The sequence below is a fragment of the Phaethon aethereus genome (assembly GCF_964289735.1).
Source record: "Phaethon aethereus genome assembly, chromosome: 5".
NCBI classification, from domain to species: domain Eukaryota; kingdom Metazoa; phylum Chordata; class Aves; order Phaethontiformes; family Phaethontidae; genus Phaethon; species Phaethon aethereus.
The window spans coordinates 21,267,483-21,287,893 of record NC_138579.1 but is presented as its reverse complement, the minus strand read 5'-3'; the positions used below and the strand labels follow the sequence as shown (position 1 = coordinate 21,287,893).

At 36.4% G+C, this 20,411-nt stretch overlaps 1 protein-coding gene across 1 annotated transcript in view; it reads right to left on the bottom strand.

Annotated features, from left to right (window-relative positions):
• The window catches only part of GALC (galactosylceramidase), a 33,233-nt gene extending 15,800 nt beyond the window's left edge, over positions 1-17,433 (bottom strand). Inside the window, exons 1-4 of the mRNA XM_082000670.1 lie at positions 17,325-17,433; positions 15,760-15,899; positions 13,437-13,475; positions 3,105-3,235 (exon numbers count right to left, since the gene is read on the bottom strand). Of these exons, the coding sequence (XP_081856796.1) occupies positions 3,105-3,235; positions 13,437-13,475; positions 15,760-15,899; positions 17,325-17,418 (404 nt within the window). The 5' untranslated portion in view covers positions 17,419-17,433. The remainder of the gene's footprint in view (positions 1-3,104; positions 3,236-13,436; positions 13,476-15,759; positions 15,900-17,324) is intronic.
• Between the last annotated feature and the right edge of the window lie 2,978 nt (positions 17,434-20,411).

The window sequence follows — 20,411 nt, the reverse complement described above, 5'->3', positions numbered from 1 at the left end:
AGCAGAAGCAGTGGGATTTTGGATTCTCTGCTCAGAAGAGCAGAGTCAGACACACTATAAGAAGACTATTTCAAAGAGAGAGGAAAAAGTGATGTATATAATGAAAGGGGGGAAAAGAATGTATCTTGGTTGAAAAAAGGTAATGAAAGGAATAAGTAGGAACAGAATTACAACAAAAGTGACACAAGTTTAAACCTCTTATCACTACAAGAAAAGAATTTATCAACAGCTATTACTGTCAGTGTTTGCATTCTTCGAAACAGTGTCATTTACAAAAAAAACCACCATTTTCATTGTTCCCTCCTTCTTTCAGTCTCTCTGGAACCAGCAGGTGCTTGGTTCATCATCAGGGCCTCTAGCTGTTAGAGCAGTAAAAATGTGCTTTTAAAATATTAACTCTTATGAGACTGCTTTTTACACCACAGATGATAGAGAAATATAACTCCAATGGGGAAAAAAAAAAAAAAATCCACAGTTGCCTGTGCAGGGCAGCTAAACTAAATCAGATATATTCAGAAAGTAACAATAATTAAGAAAAGTTCTTCTCCTTATGGATTGCAAATGTTGCTTTGCACAATTGCCCACAGTGACTTCATTTGGATAACTTAGTTAAAAAACAAACAAAAAACTTTGTTATTGTTTGTTTCGCATATAGCAATGGCCCAAAGGGGAGCACAGGTGAAAATCAGGATAGAAATAGCACGTTTTTCCACCATTTTTCTCTCATGCATCAGTACAAGGCTGTAGAAATTAAATAAATCTTTCAAAAGATCGGTCTATATAATACCCTACAATGAAGCTTTACAGAAAAGCAGTACCTATGAAAACCTCAAAATCTATTTCTCAAGAACATCTCTAGAAAACAGAAATCGTCAGCTAACAACGTCTTTCCTACTTCTCATTCTGTGTCAACACACAGGCCTAGGAGGGACTTGGGACAGTTTGAATTCCCACTACACAGGCACCACAGCATGATTCCATCATGGACTAACATCACAACATCATCTTGTTTTTCTTAGGTTGTTAACTTGGGCATAATTAGGTCTAACAAAGTTCTTTAAAAGGTTTGGTTTTCTGTGACACATTCAGCCAAATATGTGTGTTTAGTTAGAACAGATCTGGTTAAGAACACTGATGCTTCTAACCAAAAAGAGTTTTTCACCTAATATAAATTTAGGCGACAATGGAAGTTTTTACTCCTAAACTCACTGGAACTTTCTAAACACTTCCTATTTTCTTTCAATTAACAACAGGAAGGGGTGTGTGTGTGTAAATTTTCAACATGTAGCACCAGAATAGCCTGGTCTCTAGCTGTACAGAATGCAAAAATGTACCTGCTTTAACTGTGTTACAAACAAGTAGCACATCTAACCTACTACCATGAGTAACCTTGGAATTTGCAAGCCCATCCTTGAAAACCATTGTTTTCAAGAGCTACAATGTAATTTAAATGTGTTCAAAGTAGGAGTAATACTTGCTTATAACTCATTGCATTTCATCTCACTGGTAAAATTGATGCAACCATAACAGCTCTGAAAAGCTGTTTGGAAATATCACATTGTAAAGAACTTAGTGGCCTGGGTCATTCCTATGTGGGTGAACATTTATTAATAGTTTTACAGTGTTTCTTCAGGGTTCCCTCTAATTTCTAGCCATTACAGTATCTTGCAGATGAAGCCTGGGTGCAAATAGTGCAAAATAAAACAAAAGCAGCAGCTTTAACTAATCTCCCGTTCAGCTTTTCCGATGAGAGACCTCACAGATGACAAATTATGTTACCAAGTCCAAAATTGATTTTATGTGCATTCATGTAAAATCCTGGCTACCTGAAACACTTTTCAAATAAAAAATAAAGGCAATAATTTTCTTCTTTTTTAAGATACCATGATGAGATGTACACCACTAGATGTCCAATAGCCAACTGATTATCAATTACACAAGACAGTATTTCATCTTACTGTTAAGATTGAATCAGAGGAGGGACATAAAACTTACACTTGCAAAGAGTTAAGCAACTACAGCTTAGTGAGATAGTGTAAAAACAGTTGAGCTTCAGGAACTGACTCTGGGTGTATACTTGTAGCTGTCAAAAACCAGAAAGGAAACATGCTCACTACACTGGGATCATGGTAACTACAGTGGATTTGTATCTGGTCAGAGTGAGTTCACAATTGCTTTCACCTGTTGATCCACACATGATCCAACACTTCACTTGCAAAAAACTGTCAGGATACTTTCTGTTGTTCAGAATGAGGGGAGGGATTGATCTGAGGGAGACACTGACTGCATATCTGTATTTGGAGGGAAAGCCTTCATTCTAGACCTCCTGCAGGTCACAAATATAAAGATGAATGAAAAAGACTCAAGTTGAAAAAGACTCAAGGAACAGCCATTAGTTGAAGAATGTGATTGGGTCAGGCAAGTTTATGGAATCTAATAATTAGAATTTAGAGCTACTGTAAAAAGAAAAGTTAATGAGCAAGTCTTACACACATTTCCATTCAGCAAACAAGTCAGTAATCAACCTCAAATTTAGTCTACTACTTTCGCAAAATATTAGTATCATACAATGAAACCCAAAACTAGAAAAACATGTCAGCTGGTTGCATGCTTTCCGAACACAACCTTCTTAGTTCTTCTGGGGACTAAGAATCAAGACTTTATTGTAACTAAAAAAAGAATCATAGCCCCAATTCATTTCTGGATTGCACACATTTCTGTAACAGACCAGTCAGTAATACAAGGCTGTATACAGAGCTGTACAAGTTAAAGCACATTTTGCATGCCAAATACAGGAACCAAAACAACCCTCAGAATGAAGACAGTTGTCCAAAAAACCTTCAATTCATCAAAAGTGCAATCACAGCCAACAGGAATCTTCCACATGATAGGAGACTCATGATTCATTTAAAGGGTTAAGGCTGTCACCAGGACAATAGCCTGCATGATTTGATGTAGGTTAGTGAGAAAGATTACAGTATCAATCCTTCCATTACAGGTAAGGGTATAAAGAGGTAAAGCTTTGTCTCTGCTAGTTGTAAATAAGTAAGATGAAGACAAACTATAAACAAATCACCAAGAAAGAAAAAGAGAGAAGCCCCTACCCAATCACATCGACCACTCCGTGGAGCTCAGAGTCAAGCAGCAAGACAAAGGAAATGGGCTCCCACAGTCTATCGCTGGCTATGATCCTCACCTGCTGCAGACCGTGCTTATCCAATGTGTATCTCAAAAGCTTGGAGAGAAAAAAAAAAAAAAAAGACACACACACACACAGAGCAAAGAACAGAGAGAAGGGACAAATAAAAAAATGATTTTCAAATTGTCAGAAGTTTATATTGGGAAAGGCAGAATCTTCAGCACTATTCAAACATATTTCAAAAACAAATCATGTTCCAATTCTTGTTTTTACAACTTTGACAACAGCTGTTACACCAAACAATGTTACACCAAACAAAATGTGGTAATTGTCAAGCACAAAGTGCCTTCGAACCCCCTTCTTCTACAATGCCAAACCCCAAAGTACATGACAAAAGGAAAATTATAAACATTTGGTTCTTATTTTCTTACACACACAAACTGCAGATAAAGTTAAAGACAAAGCATATCACATTTCATTCAAGATACTCTATCTGCAGATCAGTCACTTAGATGCTACAAAGCTTAGGGTTAGGATGACATACAGGGCAAGGGCAACTGAATTATGACTTACAAACCTTGTGAAAGCACAGTAAGCATTTAATTAAGAAAAGGAGTTGATTCCCCTTATTCCCCTTGCTAACCAACTATTTCAGTTTAACAGTGAAGCAACACAAATGAGATCAGTTCTTCCTAAACACAACCAACAAACGAAATGAGAAAAACCCCAGACACATACACACCTTATTACTCAACTGCGTTTTATTTCAAGTTTTAAAATTGCAACCACTGTGCACTTCCCTAGAGATATTTTATGGCCTTGAAAGTCAATGAAACAAATCTAAAATGCTATGTAAGACAGAGTCTAACAGTGTACTTTCTTAAAGTCCAGAGGTGCCCTAAACAACATTTGCTGTGCTTGTAAATTCAGGTAACATCAAATGCCTGCCTACCTACCTTCAAATAATTCTGTGTATTTCTACCATATATAATCTCTAACAGGGAACACTACCTGCAGGAAACAGTGCTCCAAGACTTTTTTTTTCCCACAGATCAGAATCTGACCTAGCTCACGTGCAGTCCAACAGCAGCCTGAAACACCAGGATTTCCTGCCCCAAAGTCTTAAGAACGTTGTCCAAACACAATGTTAGTATTACTCCTGCATTGTATTTCCTGTTACATCTTGCATTAGAATAAGGCAGCATTTGGTTTACAGACTTAACATACATACAAGGGCTAAAGTATTTAGCGATTAAAGGAGGTTCCTGATGACTAGAGAAAAACAATTTTAATGCCTGTCTTCAAGAAGGAGGATGTGAAAAACTACTGTCCCATCAATCTAGCCTCACAAGCACAAGAAGGACAGGAGGATGACTGGGAATGGCAGCATGGATTTACCAAGCACAAATCATGCCTGACAAACACAGTTGCTTTCTAGTTCAAGATGACTACCTGTGCAGGCAAGGTGAAATCAGTGGATGTCATAAACCTTGACTTTAGCAAAGTCACACACCAAGGTGGACAGAAAAGTCCAGCCAGGGTGCAGATTGCTAATGATGTCCCCATAGGCTGATATTAGGGCCAATACTGTTTGATATCTTTATTAAAACTCAGGAAGTTCAAATTTTTCTTTGCTTGCACACACAGCTTTTGCTTTCCCTATTAAACTGTCTTTATCTCAACCCATGAGTTTTCTCAATTTCACACTTCTGATTCTCCCCCCCATCCCATTGCGGGGGAGTAAGCAACTGGCTGTGTGGAGCTGAGCTGCCTACTGGGGTTAAACCACAATGGTTATATGCTGAAAAGGAGGGTGGTTATTTAGCGGGAATTAACAGATTGGAAAAAACAGACTGACAGGAACCTCATCAAGTTCAACAGATGCAAATATGGCATCATACACCTGGGACAGAATAACCCCTTGCAGCAGTACAGGCTGTGGACTGATAAAAAATTCAGTTTGGTATAAGAACTTAAAAGGAAAGAAAAAAAAAAAAAAAGAAAAAAGAGCACGAGTATGACCAAGCACATGGAATAAGTTGCTCAAAGGAGAATATACTAAAGCTGAACAAGCCTCAGCACCACGATCTAATTGCACCTGCTTGATGCATGGAGGTTCAACCAGATGACCTCCAGAGGTCCTGTGCAAACCAAGTTAGTCAATAATCCTATGTAATTACAGATAACATCCCAAGAAATAAGACATTAAAAAGTCAAGGCTGTTCCACCAGTAAAATCTATTGGTTTTAACTGAGGCAAACATTATGCCTTAAGATCAGTTACATAAACCCAAAATTAAGTTTCTAACTTGCACATTGAACTATGTAATACAAAAATCCTGTTTAAAATGATGGCAAAAGCAGCATGGTCCAAAGTCATAAAATAAATCCAGAAAATAGTATTTTCTATAATTAATCTTAATTCCTCCACCAGCTTAGTATAGTCTTAGAAACGTCAATTCTTTCTCTCTTACATCCATCATTTTCTACCTCAGAAAAAGCAAGTAACAGTGAACTGAACTTGTTCTTCCTACTGAACTGAGAAAGCATTCCTGAACTGTAAAACTAACGATTCCGCTAAAGTTGAAACTATATTAACTATGAAAATCAACAGAACAAGAACCCCTTACATAAAAGCCATAGTCACTGACAAAAAGCTCTTAAATGTGTCACACATCATACTCGTTCATTGAGAATTACCATTTTTTAGATTTTTTTTTTTTACATGACACAACACTAGGAGATAGGAAGAAAAAAGAAACTGAAATGGCAGCAATTTTTTCTGCTATTTGATCACTGTATTAGAGAAGACTCATGCTACATCAACTAGAAATAAAATATGATTTGTTCTGTCTGGTAAATAAAAACTGACAAAGGCAGATTTTTTTTTTCCCCACCACCCAACATACAATTACTGTCCACTAATAATGGCTTATAACTTAAAGGTAACTTAAATAATTGAGAACTATGGAAAAACATTTTCACTTTGTCTGCTTCTAGATAAACACTAGAAAAAAAAATATTGTGGAATATATTCAAGTCTAATTGTGTATTGGCATGTAGGCCTGTAACAAAGGACTTGCCAAACAGAGCTAGGCTTTGTTAAAAACAGCAAACAAAATCCATGTCTAACACAGAAGATGTAGTACTGAGCCATAATACATCCTCGAAGAAAAGTAATATGAATATATGCTATACAAACACAGAAACAGCACCCATCAAAATAACATAGGAAAACAGTAGTGAAGATGGTCTTGCAGACAAAATAAGGAAGCATAACATAACACAGTACAAGACCTAAGCTAAATATATTACAATTTTTTTTTTTTTCCAATTTTCAAGCACTTTACGAATACTGGGTAGGTAATTTGATTTAGTAGCCGATAAAGGCTTTTTCTTTTCTTCTTCTAACAAATTCCTGTTTTCAATGGCAAGTGCTGCAACTCATTGATATAAGATGACAGCAAGCAATACATTCAGGAAAACCACTACCTCAGCCAATGAAATTGAAACACAATGAATGATAACAGCTTGGCAGCCTTCATTCTAATGAGAAAAATACAAAGCACTCTATCTTTCAAATCAAAAGCCAACAGGCAGCAAATATGGAGGTAAAAAACAGACATAGAAACTTCACCTTAAATCTACTTTAGATATGCTTCAGGTTGCAAACGGTATTTTAGGCAGGGATGAAGTTCCACAGGGAGCAATGGTATCAACGTAAAAATTAGGCAAAAAAGAAAGGAAAGGAAAAAAGAAAATTAAAGAAAACACAAAGAAAGGGAAAGGTGGGTTTCTCTTATGGATGGATGCCAAAGCAATCATTTAAAGTATCTTGATAATTTCTAAATAAAACAATACAAATTTAATCCCATTTTTCCATTCTAAAATAGAAGAACTAAGAAAAAGTCACAGAGAAGGTTATACTTGAAAAGAGATTACAGAACAATGCACAGGAAAGGATTTCTGAGAAAAGAAGTTAAGACTATTTAGGAAAACAGATTGACTAGCAGAGTTTGCAAACAACTAGACACAGTTATCTAAAAGAGATACAGATACAGTGTACTTTTAGCAACTTTCTGAACCTGAGCGTTTGAAGGACAGACGCCTAAATACCATTATCTTTTTCTAGGTCAGCAAGAACTCTGGTAGTTGGTGCCTTAAAGTTAGCACTGTCTGGGAAACATGGTGTTCTCATTTTGTACTAAACTTAATTTCGTGATAGATAACAACACTACTGCACAGGAAATATTCTCCTAACTCTTCATTTTTTGTGATTAGCGGAGGGTGGGGGAGTTGGGGAAAAATCCATATGACATTCAAGAAAAACCTCTGTTCTTTAAGTTCATCTTGAAGAACAACTGAAACATGTCCATGGTCCTAAAGGCTACAAACAAAACCAGGTACTCCTAGTCTTGATTCTGTCAAGCTCTTAAAAGAAATAACCATATACACTCAGTGCATTCATTCTGCAAGTTTCACTGGCATGGAAATCATAACCAAAACATTTCCTTAATGCACTATAACTTGCAGAGGTGCAAGTCTTGCCTAACCTACATCATAAGTTTTTAAACCAAATTAATTACTCAATACTGGCATTATAGTTAATATTTCTCAGGCAGCCACTTCCAGGTGATCAATGTTTATAAGCTCAAAGCGTATGAAAGCAGTTTCTTCACAAAATCTGTGCTTAACTGATTTGCTATAACCTTTGAACCATACCTTAGTTTAAACAGTTATGAGTATATCACACCTTCTTACATAATAGATGAGGCTAAATGGTACACCAGAAACCACAAGCATGTTCTTATCACAGTACATTAACAGAAGTAAGGAAGTTAACAACTCTAAGACTAGTGAAGTATTTATACACGTATAGGTCCTTTCCACTGGGAACAATCTATGATTTTTAAAAACCTATTTATAGTTTTGAGAAATCAGAGATTATCAAGAAAGCAAGAGCAGTAGATCAAGCCAGTTGATAGAAGCAAGATAGTAAGAAAGTGTATTATGGAGCAAGAGTGCAGGCAATCAAGTTGCCATTTGCTAGAACTACAACAGTAGGTATTCCTAGCTGCTGAAATTGAGATGGTTGTATTACTACTGCTACTTCACTGTCTGTTTGTGTGCTTCTAATACTGTTTATGAGACACAAGCAACAAACAGAAGCTCCTAGCTTTAGGACATGACCAGAAAAATTTCAAGCAAAGGACATGTAACAGGGAATGCTGCAACGGTGGAAAATCCCGGAGTGGTAAGTTCCAGCGTGAAAGTTCAAGTTCACCTGAAATTAAAACTGATTGTAGACCAAGAATTCAGTCCTAAGGTTTTTCTGACTTTGAAGATGCATGTGCAGATTAGCCAGAAGTCTCCTGTCATTCACTAGTGCTAAGATAGGAAGCCTAAAATACAGCTCCTAGCTGAACACTTGAAAGAAATGATGGAAGAGTGGTAAGGTTACCTTACACATGAACTAAACTGAAAGAAGAGAGGAAGACAAGAAGGAGTTGTCAGTCATCTCTGTACATGATAACAACAAAACTGGAAATGGCTAGCAAGTATGAAATAAGAATATATGACTCCTCAAAATGGAGGTGAAAGCTTACTTATAGAAATGAAGCAATAAGCAATGTGTAAAACACCTCCCTTCTCCCACACTTACCCGACTACCTCAACAGCATCATTAAGATAGGGATCAACTATCATCTCCTTTGAAACGTTCCAATCTCCATCCGCAGCGATGATGCCAATGTTCCTTAGACCCAGTCTGTCCAAAGATTCTCGAAGTACCTTAGTAACAGACAACACCACTTAAAGTACAGCCTTCATCAACCAGGCAACATGAAAATTTAAGACTGAAAACAATTTAAGAACTATAGGAGTCATCGATGAAAGCATTTGTCTTCAGACGAAGACAGGTAAGAAAAGTTCTCACTTCTCAAAGGAAAGCCATAATGAGAACTAAGACAAAGTAAGTAAGTACTACTTACTTACATGGTAAGTATTTTTAACACTGAAGCATTATCTATGACATTCAGATAGCCATTACACAAAAATGGGCTTCTTATCACTTTTAACACCCCATGTGCAGACATGTACTCCACTCAGACACTCTCAACATACCACTTCAATCCATTGCATGCATGTAATTCATTACATATGAGTAATGGATTTTGCATAAAGTAGTCATGTTAAGTTGATCTAAAAATGATGATTGGCTGGAATGTGGAAGTGGACATACCTCCACAAGTGATCAGAAGTGAAAGTTAACCTGGTCCAAAAAAAGTATATTGATGAAACAGGGATCGAAGTTTTAAAATAGAAAAGACCTCATAACCATGCTGCTCTCTATAAGAACACAAACCTTTGCCAAACATCTGTCTTTTTCAAGAGAAGAGCACCTAAGCATTCTTTTTGTACGCTATTTTACCGAACAAAAAAATCTTTGATCTTTTAAGTGTTTAATATTAAAGTTTACCCACTACTTGGCTCTCATATTTTTCACTAATTTTCAGGAACCTAACACATAAAACTGGAATTGCATATTTACACTGAAACTGAAGGCAGTCAACTTTGAATTCAAACATACCAGCAGAAAAGAATTCCTATTCTGTCTTTCCAGTTTCTCCTTACTATTTCACTGTCAAAGATGATAAATTTCTCCCATCTGCCTGCAGAACTTCTTAGACAAAATATACCCAGCTCTAACAGTTAAGAATGAACCAGTGAACCAGGCTTATACAGGGCTACTTTTATACAAGCATGTTTTATCTGAATACTCAATAAAAAAAAAAATTAAAAGTGTTTTCAGTAGTTTCCACATACAGTTGCACCTGAAAAAGGACATCAGTCCACAGTCTAAAATCCTGTCTTCAGTCTTGGATACAGAGGAGTGATGTACTATGTGCTGTATGTATACATGCATAAGAACGATTCTTTACAACCGTTTGAAGATCAATAGCCATGAACTCTTAAATAATTTCTTGTAATAGCCCTCCAGCAATGTGAAGAAGAATAGGGAGCATTTCTACTTTGACATGTAGTGAAATAAGGATGCAAAGCAAAGTCCAAGTGTTTGTGACAATGAAAGCCTAGATCTAAAGGACATAAAACTTAAGAAGAAAAGCAGCAATGAAGTTCTGTTCAGATGCTTTATGCCTTTGAAGAATAAAGTTTACCAGAAGAAAAATTCATAATGGTAGAAATACTTACAGTAGGGTCCTTGCAATTTAAAGCTTTCTAGCTAGCTAGACATTTGGAAAAATGGCCTAACTACAGAGATAGATCAGAAGAACAAAATGATGAGAAAGGTTGCAAAACTTCCATGTTGAAAGATAAGTACCAAGGACACAGAACTGTAGACACTCAAAATGCACTCCATAGCAACACACAGAATGGTTTCCCTACACCCAGTATTCATGTTTACATACAGATATTCTTTAAATTTTAGGGTTAGTTTAAGATGACAGTGTTGAAAAATACAATTGGAAGAACAGGATCTTCTTGAATAAGAATTTATAAGGAATAGAATCATCATTTCTTTTTTCATTGTTTTTCCTCTTAATAAGAAACATAACTAGTGCTTAAGTGGATGAAGTAACTAAAACAACTTCTTACAACAAAAAATGTAGATAAGCTCTTGGTTTTCTTGTCATGTCATGTATTTGTCAGACATTACACAAAATGTTTGGTGTGCAACACCACACTTCAGTAAATAGACCTTTTTCAAAATGGCAGACTGCAAATAGAACTATCATGCTGACTAGAGAATAGATGTCACGCAACATTGCGAAGTCTAAGAGAATGAATGGTAAAATAGGTGTTAAATAAAAAGCTTATATCGATTAACATGCAGTGGAGGGAAGGCTGACACTTTTCAGTAAATATTTGGGTGATTTTAAGACCAAATTTTAAACTAAACATTTAGCTCTAGAAGCCAAAAGCTTAGTCCCAATACAACAGCATTTAAAAAGCTAACAAGTAGAATGACGCACCTACACTCGACAGTTTGTTCTCCACATAAGGAAACCAAGACAAACAGATGAGAAAGCCTCCAGGTGACATGAGATAGGACTGAGAAAAACAGAACATCTCTATTTCTTAAAAGACATACAGAAAGCCAGAAAACTATTTTTTTAAAAAAGAGCCAATCAGTGATGTAGTGAAACAAAATTAGTATTTTATTTATAGTAAGATCTGCCTTCTCTCTCTGATGATTCTTTTACAAAGGGTTCAGTCTCATAGGCATTCCAAGCAACGTAACATCTAGTCAGTGAAGAAATAAAACTTGCAGCTCAAAAACACCAAAATTCTCACTATTTATCTTCCATCTGACTTCATACTGTTATACTCCAGCCTGCAAACACGCTTTTTCAGTTCTGTTTGGTTTTGCTTCTATAACATACATACTGAGTAACTAGAGATTTCTACTTGCTGTCCATACACACTGTCCTGGTTTCAGCCAGTGTAGAGTTAATTTTCTTCATAGAAGCTAGAGTGAGACTATGTTTTGGATTTGGGATGAGAAAATGTTGATAACGTGCTGATGTTTTGCACTGTTGCTAAGTAGTAAAGGGCAGTCCAGCTTCTTGTGCTGGGCTGCCAGCGAGCAGGCTGGGGGTGCCCGGGAAGTTGGGAGGAGGCACAGCCAGGACAGCCAACTCAGGCTGGCCGCAGGGATATTCCCTACCATACGACATCATGCTCAGTATATAAAGCTGGGATGAAGAAGAAGGAAGGGGTGGAGGGATGTTGGGAGTTGTGGCATCTGTCTTCCCAAGAAACCATTACACATGATGCAGCCCTGCTTCCCTGGAGATGGCTGAACCCCTGCCTGCCCATGGGGAGTGGTGAATGAACTCCTTGTTTTGCTTTGCTTGCGTGCGCGACTTTTCTGTCTTTATCTCAAACCGCGAGTTGTGTTTTCTCTGGAAGGGATTTTGTAAGTCACTTGAAAACTCTAGTGCCAAACCTGCATCTAAAAGGAACTAATGGTCTAGCAACCTACAAAAGTGAGAGTCTAGAAAATACCTCTAATGAAATTAGTTGTGGAGTAAAGTATACATAATAGAATTTGGTCTAAGGTGTGATAAGACTTGGAAACTAAGTTACTGTGTTGGAGTGGACCCAGCAAATCAGTTTAAAATACATGGTTGATTAACATATTTGTTAACAAGAAACCCATAAAGCTTGATATAAGGTATTCCTCTTTCTTTGTAAAAGGTATACAACCAGCGCAGAGTTTCTGCCAGTGCTTCCTGTCCTCCTTCAGCCAAAGCACTGCACAAGTCATAGGAAACAGCTATAAGGGTATTCATCTAATTCTACATTCTAGGAAATAACAGTTTTAAAAAGAAATGTTTTTTAGGAGAGCATTCTCAGTTTTCAGGAGTAGGCAGAATTTTACATGTGCCAGCCACATGAAAAATACTTAAAGATACTTTTTTGCTCATATTACAATGTCAATTTTAACTGTTATATGTCATTAGTAGGCACTAATTGACTGATTTTAAGCAGATGGGATCCAATCTCTGCTGAGTTCTGAAAAAAAAAATCATCAGTTTTTCTACACACTCAATTTAACTCTTACTTGCTTTTAAGGAGAGGTAATGCTATTGCTTCAAAGCAGCAACAAACGCACAAAGCAGAAGCTCATACCTAAGATTCCACTTCAACATAACAGACAGAAGTAAGTTTTCAAAGGGCAGGGGGACAGCAGGGGCAGGGAAGCATAAGAGATATTAGAGATATCTCAAGATTGGTTATGTGAAATACTGTGTTCTTCCAACTCTTTTAGCAGGTACTGAATTTTGCAGAGTCAAAAACACAGCACCTTTATTAGGTTTTCTGATTTACCTTTTCCATAAAATAAGAACCTGGAGTTTTATTGCAATAGTTTAAGGGTATTATATCCACTGGAACTTTACTACAGAATTTTAAATGATTCTAGATCTTGGACTTACAACTATATCGAAGCCAATACAAAGATGATGAATTTGTGTGGGTTCAGTAGCATCAACTGGAGCTTCCATTAAAATGTAGAGGTCCTAAACATTCAGCATACACTGACACACTTAAAGTTCAAAATAACAGTTTCAGACACACACACACACAAAAAAAAATCTAGAGATTTGATCCTGTTAGCATTCCATGTCCGCAACTATAAGAAACCAAGTTCAGTAAGTGAAGTAGTTGCAGGATTAAGGTCCCTTTTTTAGGCAAATTCAGACTAGCTAATTGTTTACATGCGATAACAAAGACAAACATTTCACTTCAGAGAAATAAGAAAAAATACATACCTTAATATATTTGCTACTAAATGCCCTTTCATTCCATATCTGTAAAGGAAAAGTAAAAAGCCATTTAGAAAAATCAGGGTATGTCAATGCATAATGAAAGATTTTATTTATGTATATGATATGTGTGTATATATATATAAAAGATTATACCATCCATTAATGAACTCCATGGTTTCAGTTTGCTAGAGGAAAGTGCTCTAGTTGGTTTTGTTATCAGCTCTTCAGGGGAAAATTCTGTATGAAAGTTCAAAGTAGCTGGTTGTTTATCTGTATCTAAGGTCTACTGATTGCCTTCTTGCTAAAAAGAACTCTAGAACTGCTACCTCCATAGGGCTCAAGCAGTGTCACACATGACATTATTACCAATGGGTCTACAGTTTCTTGGAAGTCATTGAGAAACACATTATGGCTTCAAGGTGCAGTCCTAACGAATGGGCCCTGTTGCCATACACTGACATAGGAGAGCTAGAATAAGTTACATATTGAACAACTGCCTACAGTTTCAGGGGGTTATTCAATGACACAGTTCTTTCTAATTTACACAGGACTATTATCGGTACTTGAACACGAGAGAGATCCAGCATAGTTTAAGTAAACACACACCAAATGATCTCATTTCTGTTGCTCTGGATTTTCCATCTTTTATAAAAGAGTCTTTAAGCTAAACACAATTCAAAATCCAAAAGTGGGAATGCTGGTCTTCCTCTCCACCAAATACCCTGCCCAATAAAATGCATGGTCAGAAACCTCCTTCCTTTCTTTTTTTCTAACTGCAACATGAACACTACAATTCACATTCACCAGTAAAAGTGAAAGTACCCCTTGTAGGTGTAGGTTACCCAAATATGTACAAGCAGACAGTTTCTTACAGGTAGGATATGTCCATTTGATTTTGATATTTCTAGATCTTACCATTAGTGCTAATATGTGACTTCAGAAAGGAGCCAATCAAAAAGTTACTTACTGAAAACCTCATTTCAACATAAAGCAAATAATGATATACAACACGCGCTATAAACCAAAGAGCAGGAAAGGCTAACAATGTAGAAACAAAACAGCATTAAAATTGTTTTGACAGTTCCTGAGCCTTCACAGACCTCACTGCTTTCCTGTATTTCAGATTATACCCACAAAGAAAAGAGACAATATGCAATGTCACCGCATTGCCTGCGGAAGCAGAAATTTCCTTTTCTTAGAAGTATAGAATTTAGAAGCCAATCACTGAAGTAACAACACAGAAGCCGGACGTTACTCGAATAAGTCAAGTGCAGAACTTACTTTCTACTCTAAGAGCATAGCAAGGAGAAAAATTTAACAGCAGTTGTTATCACTGTCCCCCCAGTTGAATTGCTGAAGAATCACTGTGTTACCCAAACTGCAAGACTGACACAGCTGAAGTAAGCAAGCAACATCAAGGGGGGAGCATTCCAGAGGAGATATACTTCAGATATACCTTCCCACATTACAGCAGAAAGGTCGATCTTCCTTTGAGGGATGGGAACCATAGCTTCAGCTTTGCTCTGGACTGCTGAAGTGATTTTCAGCTTTTCTGCAGTTAAACAACTGTGTCATAGCAAAACACTTAAAAGTCAAAAATAAGTGTTTCAGTTAAGTATAGGACTGAGGAATCCTAGCCACACATTTTCTTAATTGGAAGAAAAAAGAAAAAGTTGAATCTCAGTCAAATAATGCACTTGAAAATTTGTTTTCCGGATTATCTGCTTCTCTCTCTCATCTCCAAATTATGACATTTTTCTTAGACATTCATTCACTACTTCCTTATATTGCACTGTGACACAATAAAGTAGTTACAATGTACTGTAACACATGCACCTTTAGCTATTATAAATAATGCAGGTAAAAATAGAAGTTGTAAAGGATTGCCCTTCCACAAAGCAGCGACCATATTTTATGCCAAAAAGTCATGTTAGCTGACTCTCCCAAACTCTGTCTTAACAAATGTTTTTTGTTAGATGGTAACTGCTGAAACCCAAGCAGATCATGCAAAGCAGATCATGCAAAGCAGAAAATGACAAGCCCAAGACTCAAACTGATTTCAGAATTCTCAAATTCTCTGATAACTTTGTACTAGAATTGGGAAAGCAGAAGCCTAGCCATTTTACACTGGTTCTGCTTAAATGGCCACTACTGCAGAAAAACTGTAAACTAACTTCTGCCTTTCCCCTTGCAACAGAAAAAGCAAAAACTGCAATTACAAACCAAAAACCTTCCCATCCCCCTGCTCCAGTAATCAACACAGAGACAAGACCAAGATCTTAGAATGAAGACAGATAAAATATACAGGATATTTTGCTTTACTGACCCCAACATAATCTATGTCTAAATCATGATACTGTTTAGCTCCCAATATCCAAGAAACAATATAGTAAGCAGTGACATCTGGATAGTCATAGGGCCAGTTTTCACCCTTCCCTATCCATGCCGGAAATGTCCAAGGTAATCCTGGAAAGAGAGAAAAAAAACAAATTGGTAAGATAAGTGGTTGGTCTATATTACTCAGTGAGCTTCAATAGCAAGCTGTAATTTTTTCTGCCTAAAACATAGGAACAGATACACACTTCACATTCACATAGTTCCAGTGAAGGCAATGAAACATAACTTATTTAACTGGAGAGTATGCTGTAATATAAACTGTGATTAAACATACTAATAGCTGCCTTTTTTTTTTTTAAAGCTAGAAAACCTTCATTACTAGAGAAGAACTACATGCAGTCTTTCAATTGTGTGGTATTAGCTCTAACAGGTTTAAAATCCCAAAGATTTTAGGATAAAAATTGACAGTTATAGACACGGGATCAATACTGAACACTAAAAATTGTTAAGCTCCTGAACATGAATTTCAGAAGAAGTGATGATCTGATCATAATAGAGGAAGAAAGACTAGGATCATGAAAAAGCATTTCTGAGTCTCAGCTCTTTACTGGATTTTGCAGTAAATAAGAACAACAAATTAACCTAACCAGATCCTGCTGTTTTCAGCTGACTTTGTATAAGACGCCATAGGCTAATTCAAAGGCAAACCCTCCTTCCTTTCTTAAGAGCTTGATCTGACGGAAGAGGGAGGTTATTAATAATCACAATTAGTCATAGATGGTAAGCTTACTGCTTGTCACAGTGCCTAACAGAACATGACTGGCAAATCCTGCACCCAGTCATGCCTTGTGGCTGGATATGGCAAAACCTGATCCCTGAAAGAGGCAGGGATTAGGTACTTTTTAACTGATAGACTTCTTTCCTTGTTTCATGCAAAATACATTTTATGAAGTGTTTTGATTAACGTCTAGGGTTCCAGATTTGTACTGTCACAGCACATGTACAACCCACAATCAAAACAGGGAGACAGGGAAGTCCTCTTACAACTCAACTACATACATAAGACAAACAAATCAGAAGACAAGAACCACCATCACAGGGAGGGGGAGATGGGTTTGTAGTAAGAACATATAGTTGAACTTAGCATACACATAGTGCATGTAAGATTTACAGATTTATACTTCCTGTAAGTTTACTTTCTCACTCCCAATTTTTTTACCCCGTTATTCAGAAATTCAGCTCTCACAATAAATCATGTATGTTCATTGCTGTGATACAGTCTACGCACTAATGTTACTTGATAAAAGCAAATGATTAAAGAGTCATTTCTTATTCTATGCTACTTGTTAGATGCATTCTTGTGTTACTATAACAAAGTAAAACACATTAAGTGAAGCATCAAAGCAAGCTTACTAAATACTAGAGATTCTATTTTGTCTACTGCAACATCAAAACATCTACCCATTAAAATTAATATGCTAATTAAGGGTCACATATGTCATTTAGTTAGGACAAAAAAAAAACATTTAAATCCTACAGCTTGAAGCAATTTACCAATTAGTTTAATTTTGGGGTTCCTCTTTTTAGCTTCTTTCATCAGCCACCATTCATAGCCCCGGAAGTAGTTCTCATCATCTTCATAATGCATATGGGAGGGTTCAGTACCATCTGGGAAGGAAAGAGACAGGTAGCTCACAATTATCTTCTGTGTCATAAGCTGTTACACATTACAAAGTTCTCTGGATCGCTCATTGCCATAGTATGCAAGCACATATCTCCAATATGGTTCACACGTTCTTCGGTATGTATTTCAAAGCAAAATGAGGATTGGGAGGGAACATGGAAGACTTGCCACCCTTCATTCTTAGCATATTAACCTAGTCAGTATAAATTTAATAGTTTTTATTTTTAAGGGGCTATGCCTGCTTTTAACATCAGAATATAATTAACTGTTCAGCATTTTCTATCTCTAGCTATAATATTAAATCTATATTCATTATTATCTTGATCCCAACAACCACTAGGAAAATTACAGCATTCAGATCAGGGGGAGGGAACAACACGACTTTTTAAAAGCAGTTTATATCGAAACCAAAAGGCAAACAAAAGAAGGTTAGAGTTTGTTTCTTCTGTGCAAGGCAAGTCCAGGGAGAGAAAAGAGAGAAAAAAACTGCCATGAAGTTTTTTGGTGACAGGAAAGAGATTTTTTTTTTTTTTTAATAGTAAAAGATCTAATTTATAATTTCCATGGTGTTCCATGACTGCAGGAAGAGCTTTTGGAATTGAAGGCTACGCACTGAATTCCCTCAGGCAAAGGTAAACAAACTAGAAAGGTGCAAAAGAATCGGTGTTGCATGGGAAGTCATTACACACAAAAGTCAATTAATAATTTATGCATGCAACTGCAACAATTACTTATGCTAAACTATATGCCTAATTGTTCCAGAGATCTCTTCTGATGAGACTTTTTTTTAATAAAGTCTGCTGAAACAGCACATTTCATTACAGAAAATAGGATTTTTTTTTTACCTTACTAACACTTAACTACTTGGAAGTTCTATTTGTCAGAGACATAGAATAACAATTAGATTCCAAACTTTGACTCCTGATGACATCTCTGAGGTCAGAATAGGAACTGCAGTCCAATGTGTTAAGACATATGGATCTTGCTGTTCTCCTTCCAAAATCTAGAAAGCCATTACACAAGTATGTAACATTCTCCTTAGCCAGCAGCAAGTGTTTGAAGAGAAGGTCTGTGCGTGCATGAAGACCACTCCATTCTCCTCTAACCAGCAATTTATTGACCAAATACGGAGCTCTTAAACCTGGCATAACACTTTTCACTATGTTAATCTTTCTTAAGTAAACCAAAAAAATGAAAAGCAGTATCTAATTACAAAAACACAGACATTTAAATATATATATATAAAATGCTACAAAGACAGATGCTCTACTTTCTGTGTACAGAAATATTAATATATTGTTATACTTATATAATTTTAATTATATTATTATATTTAATTATTTTAATAAAATATTAATATAGTAACTGAGTCTGCTTTAAGTCTTTCTTGACATGGCCAAGATTGATTGGGGGGGGGGTGTAAAAAAAAGAAAAATATATGAACTGTAGTCTAGTTACTGCATCTCAGCTTCTGATTGCAAGCAGTTGCCAAACAGTTTCTCCTATACGTAAGTATAGTAGGCTAGGCAAATTACACCAAGACATTTTCATTTGCAATTGTAACCAGGCAAAAAAATAAAAAATAGTGCCTACTGTCAGACAATGCCACTCCAATGAAATGTAGCAGCTCATTAAGCCAAAAAAACCCATAACTGCTTCTGACCAGAAGTTTTCGCATTTTCATCCTTTTAAGACATAAACTACCTAGTCCTACACAAGTTTTACAGAGTTTATATTGCAAAACTGGTGTTTGAGAAATGCTCTGCAATTCAGAAAGCTACTAGAGCTTCCTTAATCTTGGGGGTGAAAAAAAGAACTCATTTGCTCTAGAATGCAACCTATTAACCATATGACAGTGAGAACCATCTCCAGAACATTAGTGTAAATTTCTCTTCTACAAGTTAGAAGATACTGTATACGTTTTTCCACAATCTCAGTGCAACAGCAAGAATGCATCTCCATGCTTCAGCTGAAGTGACACCTACAGGACATGTTACTTACAGCATCACTGCAATAACAAGTTAAATCTTGCTCATGCAAAATCCATACCTGTTGATTGTCCATCACCGCCAATCTCTACTTTGAGGATATGTAAAGAAGCACCAAAATTTGGCTAAAAAAAGAGACAGAAAAACAAACAGAATCCTGCTGTTAACAAGAAGAATGCAATAAATGTGTACAGTTTCGAGGATGCTAAAAATTCAATACTTTTTTTTAAAACACCTGTTACAGATGCAACGAGAGATTATACAAAATTCTGCTTCAAAAGGAAACTGAGCAAGATAAATAGTACACTTATCTGTAGTCAGTGAAACTGACTCTTGCACCATTAACAACACTTCTGTCCAACTGTGCAGATTTTAAATTGGTTACACTCAAAAAAATACTGAGGCACTCAAAGTAGAGCATGGGCTATATGAGGAACACGACAGTATTTTTAATGTTATTAGAATTCAAGTTTGTTTTCTTTTAAAATCTAATTATTTAAGTTAATATTTCAGGAAGTAATTTATTCTTTGGGATAAAGTGTTACACTGCTTATGTGAAAGACCATACATACAGGTCAGAAATAACCTGCTAACAACAGGCAGAAAGGCAGGAGAGAAAAAAAAAAAAACACCACACCGGAACACAAATGGCCACCTAGTCCACTATCCTCTTCCCCTGGCATCTGACTGGTGGAGCAGAAAATAAAATTCAAGCTCATACAGGTGATTCTACTCCTAGTATGTTCTTCCAGCCATTAGTGGCTGAAGAGTTGCTCAAGCCAGAAGTTACAACTAATCATTATTTTAATAACCACTAATGAGCTGGCCTTCTCCATGGAATTACCCAAGTATAATTCTGGCATCCAAACAATTTTTAAGGTGTGAGAGCGCAGTTTGACTAAAATGCTGCATAGACGATAGTTTCCTTGGCTTACAAATTTCTATAAACTGTTTTTTAATAAAAAGCAA